This window comes from Ovis aries, chromosome 1 (assembly GCF_016772045.2).
Source record: "Ovis aries strain OAR_USU_Benz2616 breed Rambouillet chromosome 1, ARS-UI_Ramb_v3.0, whole genome shotgun sequence".
Classification (NCBI taxonomy): domain Eukaryota; kingdom Metazoa; phylum Chordata; class Mammalia; order Artiodactyla; family Bovidae; genus Ovis; species Ovis aries.
In genome coordinates, this window is record NC_056054.1 from 122089016 (window position 1) to 122100184 (window position 11169).

Consider the following 11169-nt stretch of genomic DNA (forward strand, 5'->3'; position numbering starts at 1 on the left):
GGATGCCAGACTTCATTCCGAATATCTCTGAGAAAGAGCACATTTCTGAATGTGCTGTAATTTGGCAATGGTGTTGACACAGTCAACTGATATGGGAAGGTGATGAAGTAATCAAAAAGGCATCACCACAATGCTCTGTAACAATGGTTTGTATTATGTCCCTAAAAATGCATCCCAATTTAACTCTTTCAAAGTATTTCAAGAACTTGTATCTCTGCACCCCAGAAAGCATATTTATAGGCATGGATTACCCTCCCCTCAGCAGTATGTTAGAGATCTAAGAAACTGCAAGAACCCAAGCAAGAAACCTAAGTAGCTCAGCTAGGGCAGAGAAGAGACTATATGGGAATGAGACTGCAGGAACAAAGAGTTGGATTGGTTTAGCCCCATGTGACAGAAAACAGGAGCCACAAACAGAAACAACTCAGGCAAGTTTGGGGGTAGGCGACTCATTAAGTTTGAACCAAACTGAGTTAGCAGCGCCATGGGAATATACTAGCACAGAAAAGCACCAAATGCCAGAGTTCTTGGCTTGTTACCAAAGAAAGGCAAACCATATGAAGGTCAAACCATACGAAGGCAAAGGTACAGTAGAGGGAAAGGAAGGGATCAAAGGAGAAATCCCAGGATATAGCACCATAAGAAGTTAAGACAAATGGTCAACCTAGGAAATTATGTCTGTTTCCTCTAAATCAGGGGTCAGCAAGCTTTTTTGTTGTTGTTGTAAAGGACCAGATAATAAATATAAACAAATGAACAGGGTTATGTTCCAACACACCTGTATTTATGGACTCTGATATTTGAATTTCATATAACTTCCATAAAAACTTTTAATTTTTTCCCAACTACTTAAAAATGTAAAATCCTTCGTTAATCCTACAGGCCACACAAATGCAGGCAACAGGTCAGATTTGGCCTGTGAGTCATACAGTTTGCCAACTGCTATTTGGAGCACAACAAGGATATTAGGACTGGATTAACTGTCTTTTTCCAAACTTCTGATGGTAGTTTTTCCTTCAGATAAATTAGTAACTTACCAGATATTCATTAAATGTTAATGACTTCTTTAAATCTGACTAATTCCTTCAATTTGATTCCCCTGAGAAAGACTTAACTACATGTGTTGGCAAATAGTCCCTGTTGGTTTAGAATTGCCTTCCACTGAACAGATGCATTCCTCATGATGAACAGATAAATCCTACCTGTACTACAAATACAGTGAAGGTACTAGATGAAAAACATTACTCTAGAATTTCTTCATTGCTTTCAAACTTAAAGTTTTCCTTGGAGTGATTTTATAATCTAAAGGTTGAGAAGCTTCAATGGTAGTCTGCATTGTGAAAACATCTAGATTTTGCAATAAACATCTGCATTGAATGTGCGAATCACAAAGAAAAAGAAGAAAGTTTAGTGCAGAAAGTCAACTTATGACCAGCAGTCTTCACACATACAAACCATGTCTGGTGAGGAAGGCTTCCTCAGCCCCCAGCCACTCCTTGTACCTTAGCTGTAGCTCAGGGACAGAGACAGCATTCCTTCTTCAATCGCTTGCTGCAGCAATGAACTGGAAACCCAAGAAAATTTTAGTACCAAGTCAAAGCACGACACTGCTTGCCCACAAGGCTCAGTTCTTTCCTTACTGGGTAACTGTTTTAAGTGATCTGATTGCAAGTAGACAAAGCACAAAGGGTGGTTACTGAAGATAAAGGTACAAGCTAAGCTGTTATGGGCATGCTGGTGAGGAGGGAGGAAAAAAAAAAAACAAAACAGTCATCTGACAACTAGAATAAGGATGTTTCCATTTGAACTTGTCTGCCACCACCTGACAGCAAAAGTACCACTAGTTCCTAGTTATCAAATATTGCCAAGCAAGCCAAGCTACAATGACCTACGGGTGGCCAGTCTCATACTGAGTTCCTGGTTAGACCCTACGCCTCCAGAATGTATCTAAAATGCTGACAGTTTGCGGAAACTACTTTCACAAGATGCTAAACTTGGGGTACAACTCTAGAATACACTTTTGCCAGGTCTTCTAATCAAAAAAGCTTGACTGAAGAAAAATATGACAAACGCTTTCCTGCATTATCAGAAAACCTATTGCTTTGTACAATTATAGAAACTAGAATATAACTATACTTCTATTTCTAAATGTATAAAACCCAAGTCATAAACTCAGCACATCATAAAACTCTTTACTTGCAAAGAACTATTTCAATGGGCTACCTTAAAATCTTAAATATAATCTGACTTTCAATGAAATTAAATATGAAAGATACTGAACATAAACTTGTGAAATCTGTTTTAATGAAAAATATTTTCAAAGTAGCCATCTGCTTTTACTTCTTTTTGAAAAAATACACAAGAGAATATATAAATGCTATTTTATTGTACACACCTGTATTTACTTAGAATTAAACTAAGAATTAGAACTAATTATTGTTTAAACCATTAACCTTTAATTCTTCGTGGAAAAATTCCTGAGTAGCAATGAGAAGAGTTCAGGAAAAAATATTTTCCCCGGAATTTTACAACTCTAAATATTCCAACCAGTTATCATCCTTTGGGCAAACATGATCACATGTTAAGTGTTCCTAAACTAAGTAACCAAAAAATATAAATGTTCTGCATAGATCTCTTTTTAACCTCAAAATTCCTCTTCCTGAGCCTATCCCAAATGTACAAATGTTTCTACAAAGTTCAGTTTTTCAACACAGTACAAGGCTTTAAAGTTAAAAAACTGTTGATTCATTCTTTTACCTAGCTTAAATGAAGTGCCAATCTTTCACATCAAATTTCAAACTGAACTTAACAGACATAACCCATTTCTCAAACTCTCAAAGAGAAGGGACCTCAGAAATCAGAGTCATATCTCACCCACCAAAGTCATGACCTCTCATCTCCTCTACCTACCTAAACTTCCCACAGTAAGAGGTCAGCGGGAACGTGGAGAAAACTCATCATCTCACAGGTACTTTGTTAATTTTTCAGTTGTTGGAAAATGTCTTCCAGAGGCTGGACTGAGACTGCCTGCAGTGTGTGGTCTTTCCGCTGCAGCTGTGTCCTTCCACACTACAGCCTTGAATACTGTGTTTGCAAGAAGTGAATATAACTCTCACAATGCTAATCTATGACAAGCTTCTCAAAACCTTTTTATTCTGGAGACCCTTCTACATTATGGTCTAACACTGGTCTAAGCATCCACCTTCTCAAATGGCTTTAATCATGACCTTTAAAAGTCTAATTTCACCACATCCATGACTTTACTGCATCAATTTTCAGAATTAAAGTTATCTACTTTTCGCACCAGATTATGGAAATAAAGACAACTTTATATACACGTGTTTAATAAAACTCAAGCTAAATGGTACCTGCAAATAAATTTCTTCTTGGGAGGTCTGGCATCTACATTCCTAAGTGCACAGACTTGCAAGTGCAAAAAAAGCAGACTCACACTGACTCCCAACTGCAAACAGAGAAAACGTCTAAGTGACTAGTTCAATAAGGATTCATTCTACGTATTACACCCTGAAATCTTCCAATAGGGACTCGTATAGAGACTGCTACAATGCAGTGGGGCTCCAACACAAGAAATGCTATGAAAGCCTCAACAGTACCTGCCTCTTAAATTCAACACCTCGTCTATGCTCAATTTTAAGGACTCTGAGCTAGGGAGTCAGAGGAAATGCAAGAGTTGGAGAAGGAAAAGTAATACACCCTAAAGAGAGGAGGAATGCTCTTTAGGCCTATGGGAGTGGTTTAGTCACTAAGTCAGGTCCAGCTCTTTTGCAACCGCATGGACTGTAGCCCACCAGGCTCAAACACTCTTCAGGCCTATAGAATATCCCCACCCCCCAAAAGAAACAGAAAAATCTCTCTGGGAATCTATGAAAAGACTGCAAAAATTAGTCTCATTATCCACATATAAGAATTACCTAGAGTATTCCCTCCATTCCAAAATACATAAATGACTTGAGGGAAGTGGAAATTAAGTCATCAAAAAGGTACACCGTAGGAGACATACACATTTCAGAATCTAAAAATATAAAAGACATGCTACTTAAAATTGGAGTTACATACAATACGCTACCTATAGCAGAACCACAAAACTGCTGCCTGTTAGAAAGGTTTCCCTGAAGCCTGTCAAAGCTCATCATAGCATTTTTCATTTATTTCCCCCAAAGTATTGACCTTATTTTAGAACTTAATTTTCCCAAATCGAAAGCAAGCAGAACTTGGAAGACAGAAGTTTTGTGTCTGTTACTCAAATTGACAACCTACTCAAAAGCAAGTTTTATGAATACAAAAAAGAGAGGCTTTTTTTTTTTAATCGTTTAATCTTACTTTATTTAGGTCAAGGATCTCTTCAACACAACTTCATCATCATCGTTACAATGTCCTTATCTGCAGCCATGGAGGCCTATGCCTCCAGGCAGGAGTTCACCTTGATTATCTGCAAAGCACCCCACACACACACACTTGCCAGGATTTCAAGAAAGGTTAATTGAATTATTATTTTAAACTGCACTATGTAGCTTATCTGGAATAAAAATGTGTGTGCTCCACACCACAGATGATTGAATAGTGGTTGTTACAGGATACAAAAAAAAAAAGTATATAACATAATAAATACACTTAACATACTAGAAGCTCTGTGAACAAGTGTACAGTACTCAGCAGCTATGCTACAGACAAAGAAGAGTTCTGAATTTTCATTTCAAAGGTTTATAGAACAAACACACACTATACACATTGACTCATGATACTTGCTTTCTCCCTAAAACAAGGTGAAATAAAAGAAATTTCAATACATTTCCTAGGTTCTGATACCTCCTAACAGGGGTAAGTTGAAGATTTTTTTTCATTGTTCCTATTCTCTTAAGCACTACATTTTAGAGCGAAGGGGGCCAAGAAAACGGTAATACTTAAGAGGCTAAACAATTAACCTTATCGTCTCCCAAATTCAGGAAGAACAAGCTTGAGGCCACAACAGCATGCCTGACCAGTCTCTCCAGACCTGATCCAGAGACACTGGTGCCTTCCCAGCTCACAGTGTGCAAAGAACGTAAAAATTTCCTAATCTCTGGGATTGGTAGTTTTCCAATAGCCCCAAATTTAAGTACCACCTAACTTTCTAACAGCTCGTTTTCAAAACTGACCCGAAATATAAAATGTGCCCAAGTCTCTGGCGCTGTTAAGAAGCTAGCTATGTTTTCTAAGTCCAAACATCAATATTTTGTTGTTGTTGTCGTTATCTATACCTGGAAGGGAAGGGGTGGGGGGGGGGGGGGGAAAGCATACACCACGCGCTACATTACCAAATTCACAGAAGAATGGGGGTTTCGGCGACGGCTTGAGGAGCACCTGACCCAGAACAGAGAACGAAGAGCGGCTCCGGGCTGCGAGGTCCCTGTCCTTGGCCACACCATTCCCTGGAGTGGAACGGGCTTGCAGGATCGCTTAGCATCCCTCCAAATCTGAAATCCCCTACCTCAAGAGCAATCAAAAGCAGGGCGGGGGGAAGAGGGGGGGAAGACAAGTTTCTTCCGGAAGGCGCAAAAATAAAAAATAATAAGGCCACAACTTGGATGAATGAAAACTGGGCTAAGGGCACCCGGAGTAGGACTGCCGCTGAAGTCAGAAAAAGAGAAAGTCAAAGAATTTTTTTTTTTTAACGTGAGAGCCGGTTCTACGCGACAGTAGTCCAGACACAACCGCGCGCGCGCGCGCGCGCGCGCACACACACACACACACACACACACACACACACACACACACGCTTTGGAGAAGGCTTTATTGAGCACGGACGGTTCTGGGGCGGCCGGCGGGCACTACAGTGGAAGGCGGGCGGGCCGGCGGGCGGCGGAGGCAGTCTGAGGCGAGTGGGAGGCGGCGGAGCGGGGCCGGCGACGAGGCAGCTTCGCGACGGCGGGCGCGCGGGGGGCCCCGGGCTCCGGGCCCGCGCTGGCGCGTGTCCTCCCCGCGGACCTTCTCACTGGGATCCCGAGGGCCGGCCCGTCCCCCCACCTCCCGTCGCCCGCCCGCCCGCCCGCCCGGCGAGGCCGCGTGCGAGGCACACACCCTCCCGCGCCGGCACACCCCCGCCTCCCGCGCGCACGCGGCCTCGCCGGGCCGGCGGGGGCCTCCCCCCTCCACAAGCGCCCCCTCAAGCAAGTACGCCCGCCGCCCCGGTCCCCCCGCCTCCCCCCTCAACCTCCGGCCGCGCGGGGACTGAGGGAAGGGGCGGCGGCGGCGGCCTAGCGGGGAAGGCGGGCTCTGAGGAGAGATGAGGTGGTGGGGGAGGCGGTGGGAAGGTCACTTACCCGCTGCATGGCTTTCAGGATCAAAGCCAGCTCGTAGCGGGGCATGCCCGAAAGGACGGCGCGTGGCTTCCGCACCGAGCCGGCTCCCGGGACACCGGAGGGCGGGGGTGGGCTGACCCGCGCGGAGAAGCTGACGGGCTTGACTGACTGGGCCGGAAGGCTCCCGGGCGGCGACAGCACGCTCCGGCCGCGCGAGCCCGGGCTTAAAGGCGCTGGCAGCTGCGCAGACGGGCTGCCACGCCCCCTCGGCGGGCCACACCCCCCACAGGGCGCCAGGCCACGCCCCCTCCTTAAGGCGGCCGCGCCGCGCCCCCATCGAAAAGCCCGGCTCTCAGCGGCGCGCGGCCCCCACCGGGGACCCTCCCCCGCCCCTTTCCCGCCCCACCCCAGCCCCCAGTCCCTGGGCAGGGCCCGCGCGACTGAGCGGAGATGCGCCGCGGGGTCTCTCCGGCCGGAAAACGCCAGCAGCCACCGATCGCCACCCCCCCGACCCTGCTGCTGCCGCGCTGGCTACGTATGCTTCTCGAACCAGCTGGAACTTTCCAGGCCTCCCATCTCGTCCTGGGCGGCGGGCGAGCCTGCCCCCCCGTGTGCGCGTGCGCTGCGGTGCGGTGCGGTGCGGTGCGGTCCGTGCGCGCGCGCGCGCGCGCGTGCGTCCCTATTCCGGGGCGCGAGGGGCCTGGTCCACGGCCACGCTTCTCCGCGCGGGAATGTCTGCGGGACACGGGGTTCTCTTTCCCCGCACCCCCGCCCCACCCCCGGCCGCTCACCCAGATTCTGGAACGTTCTGCGGCTTGGATCTGCGCCCCCCCCCCCACCACACACCACCACCCCCTACTCCGCAGGGGGAGCTACCTGGGTGGGCTGCCCTAAGCGCCCTTGCCTTCAAGCTCTCCTTTTCCAGCGTGGCTGCCCAGGGGCGGCTTCCCGGGACCCCTTCACCGGGGAAAGTGGGCGCTCGGAGCCGGCAGTGGCTGGAGGGCTCCCCTATTCGCCCCATCCCTCGCGGGCTGCCTGACCTTGGGGCCGGCTCCTGGATAAAAGGGGGCTGTGAAGGGCACCTACTTTCTAGGGGCCGTGATAACCTCCGAGTGACTTGATGCTCATAAACCGCTGAGAACGATGCCTGGCACACACTGGCATTTGTTGTTGTGTGCGCATAGCCTGACCCACGTGTTGTTGCTAAGGACAGGCTAATACTCCGGCTCAAACCGATATTCTTTTCAATGTTTACTGGGCGTTCACTTACAGAACTCAAGCTGAAAGCTTGGACGGCCAGTTAGTAACCGTCTGGGATCGTACGTGCCCTGGACGCAGTGCCACCCCACCCCCCAAACATGCACACAGCTCACTGCCCAACAGCCTTGGCTGTGCTCGCCCTGGCACGTGGTGGTGGTGGTGGTGGTTTAGTCGCTAAGTCGTGTCCAACTCTTGTGACCGCATGGGCTGTAGCCCGCCAGGCTCCTCTGTCCGTGGGATTTTCCAGGCAAGAATACTGGAGTGGGTTGCCATTTCCAGACCCAGGAATAGAACCAGGAAGGGAACGGGGGTCTCCTGCATCACAGGTGGATTCCTGCATTGCGGGCGAATTCTTTACCAACTGAGGCAGGAGTTGGACTCAGTGCATCTTTCTCAAGCTGTGCTCCTGATACCCCTGCAACTGTCGCCCCTGCCCATGCTTGCCCCATTAAAAGGGTCTGTAGGCAAGATGTTTGTCAACATTTCAGTGCTTTAATAATAGGGAAAGCTTACTGAGCACTTACTATGCGCCAGGCACCACAATGCGGCTTTTATATGTGTGTTATTGGTGCAGGCTACTATCCATGGGGTCGCAGAGTCAGGCACGATTGAGCGACTTCACTTTCACTTTTCACTTTCACTTTGTCAGTCTCCTAACAGCTCTAGATCTATGAGGCAAGAACTATTATGGTAACCCCTCCTTAGGGATTTAGAAACGGGCACGCAAGACCAGCCCCAGGTCTGATAGGAACAGGGACCGAGTTTGGAGCCAAACTATATGGAGGCTGAGCTCATGCAGTTTTGCAGTAGGTCTACTATGTACTCTGTGTAAACCAAAATTGAGATTCCATTTACCACCTTATCCAGACATCTTATTGGTTCTTATCCCCAACCTCCCATCCACCACTAAAGGTAAGGATGGTTTGAATACAACCGGTTCTGTGATACCTGGATTTTGACATTTTCTTTGACCTTTCCATCACCTTGTCCTTTCAAAGAGAAACCATGGAGGCAGTAGTACAAATTACCTGGTTAGTGTAATTTTGCCTTTGGTTAAAGAGAGTAGGATAGTGTAAATAAATAAAAAGAAGGAAGTAAGAAATTTCTGAACCTTCAGAAGTGAGTCAGGTACAGATTTCCCAGGATGGTACCTACCTCAGCTGTCCCTCCTGATATCAACCACATGTCCCAGTTTAAATGAGAAAATGTGGATCCCCAAAGGAATATGCCAAGCCAAAGACCACGGCAATACCGTAAGCTGACTTCAACTTTTAGCATCTCCTCTAGAGTCGCTAGAGGAGATTTCCTTTAGGGAAATTTCCCCTGATGCCCAGGGTTGCTCGAGAATGTGGTTTCCTCCCCTCCTGCTCCGTCTAACCTGAAAAGTAGCATAAGGAAATTAGCCTGATTGAATAATATTTCAACAGTTGGCACCCCCAACTCTCCCAATCTGGTGACTGCCTGAGGGCTCATTGGTTTCTTTTGAAAAGGAGGAAAAGGAGTTGTACTCCTTTAATTACTTGAAACGTTGATTAAAACATGCTTACTGCAGTTGAAACATGTAAATAAGAAAACACATTCAGTAGCTGTTTACTGTTCCTTCTTTTTTGGTTGTTAGTAAATTTTCTGCTGTGTGCTCAGTTGCTTTGCTGTGTCTGACTCTTTGCAACCTCATAGACTGTAGGCCGCCAGGCTCATCTATCCATGGGATTGTCCAGGCAAGAAAGTTGGGTTGTCATATCCTCCTCCAGGGGATCTTCCCCACACAGGGATCGAACCTGAGACTACTGTGTCTCCTGCGTTGCAGGCATATTCTTTTACTGCTGAGCCACTGGGAAAGTCCCCATTAATACATTTTCAGTTCAGTTCAGTTCAGTCGCTCAGTCGTGTCCGATTCTTTGTGACCCCATGAATTGCATCACCCCAGGCCTCCTTGTCCATCACCAACTCCCGGAGTTCACTCAGACTCACATGTCCATCAAGTTAGTGATGCTATCAAGCCGTCTCATCCTCGGTCGTCCCCTTCTCCTCCTGCCCCCAATCCCTCCCAGCATCAGAGTCTTTTCCAATGAGTCAACTCTTCGCATGAGGTGGCCAAAGTACTGGAATTTGAGCTTCAGCATCATTCCTTCCAAAGAAATCCCAGTACTGATCTCCTTTAGGATGAACTGGTTGGATCTCCTTGCAGTCCAAGGGACTCTCAAGAGCCTTCTCCAACACCACAGTTCAAAAGCATCAATTCTTTGGCACTCAGCTTTCTTCACAGTCCTACTCACATCCATACATGACCACTGGAAAAACCATTGCCTTGACTACAACCCTTCAAAAAAATTTTTAAGCACAGTAGCAGAATACTGGTGGGTTCATTTTAAAAAAATGATAAAATCATAGAGAATGCTGCTACAAATTGAGTATCTTCCCATGATAGCTGTAAGTGTTAATTCACCAAAAAAGATTTTTTTGAATTTTGTACTATTTGTAGACATTTAGTGGGCTTCCCATGGTAGCTCAGATGGTGAAGAATTTGCCTGCAGTGCAAGGAATCCAGGTTCAGTCCTTGAGTTGGAAAGATGCCCTGGAGAAGGGGATAGCTGCCCACTCCAGTATTCTTGCCTGGGAAATCCCATGGACAGGGGCACCTTGTGGGCTACAGTCCACGGAGTAGCAAAGAGTCAGACACAACTAAGTGACTAATACGCACACACAGAAAGTCATTTAGAATTATAAAATGTTTCTGCAATATTCACTTATTAATTTTAAAAATTGCTCTGATACTTAGAAATAAGCTTAACCAAAAAGGTGAAATGTCAATGTACTGAAAACTACAGAACACTAATGAGAGAAATTAAAGCAGACACAAATAAATGGAAAGAGATCCATGTTCATGAGTTGGAAGAATTAATATTGTTAAGATGCCAGTACTACCCAAAGCAATCTACAGATTCAATGCAATTTTTATCAAAATCTCAATAATAATTTTAGAGAATTTTGGAAAAACAATCCTAAAATTCATATGGAATTTAAAAAAAAAAAAAAACAAAAAAAACCCTGAAAAGCCAAAGCAATTTTGAGCAAGAAGAACAAACCTGGAGGCATTGTACTTCCTGATTTCAAACTGTATTACAAAGTTATAGTAAGCAAAATAGTACTAGCATAAAAACAGATATATATATATACCAGTGGAACAGAATAGAGTGACCAGAAATAAACTCACAAGTATAAGGTTAACCAATGACCTTCAACAGGGATCCAGGAATACATAATGGGAAAAGGATAATTTCTTCAGTATATTGTGCTGGAAAAACTGCATGTCCACTTGACTTGTCTTATACCTTTCATTATAGGGGACTGGAATGCAAAAGTAGGAAGTCAAGAAACACCTGGAGTAAGAGGCAAATTTGGCCTTGGAATACGGAATGAAGCAGGGCAAAGACTAATAGAGTTTTGCCAAGAAAATGCACTGGTCATAGCAAAAACCCTCTTCCAACAACACGAGAGAAGACTCCATACATGGACATCACCAGATGGTCAACACTGAAATCAGATTGATTATATTCTTTGCAGCCAAAGATGGAGAAGCTCTATACAGTCAACAAAAACAAGACCAGGA

At 45.9% G+C, this 11169-nt stretch overlaps 1 protein-coding gene across 1 annotated transcript in view; it reads right to left on the reverse strand.

Annotated features, from left to right (window-relative positions):
* The window catches only part of MRPS6 (mitochondrial ribosomal protein S6), a 66542-nt gene extending 59667 nt beyond the window's left edge, over positions 1-6875 (reverse strand). The window contains exons 1-2 of the mRNA XM_027978027.2: positions 6835-6875; positions 6321-6564 (exon numbers count right to left, since the gene is read on the reverse strand). Of these exons, the coding sequence (XP_027833828.2) occupies positions 6321-6564; positions 6835-6875 (285 nt within the window). The remainder of the gene's footprint in view (positions 1-6320; positions 6565-6834) is intronic.
* Between the last annotated feature and the right edge of the window lie 4294 nt (positions 6876-11169).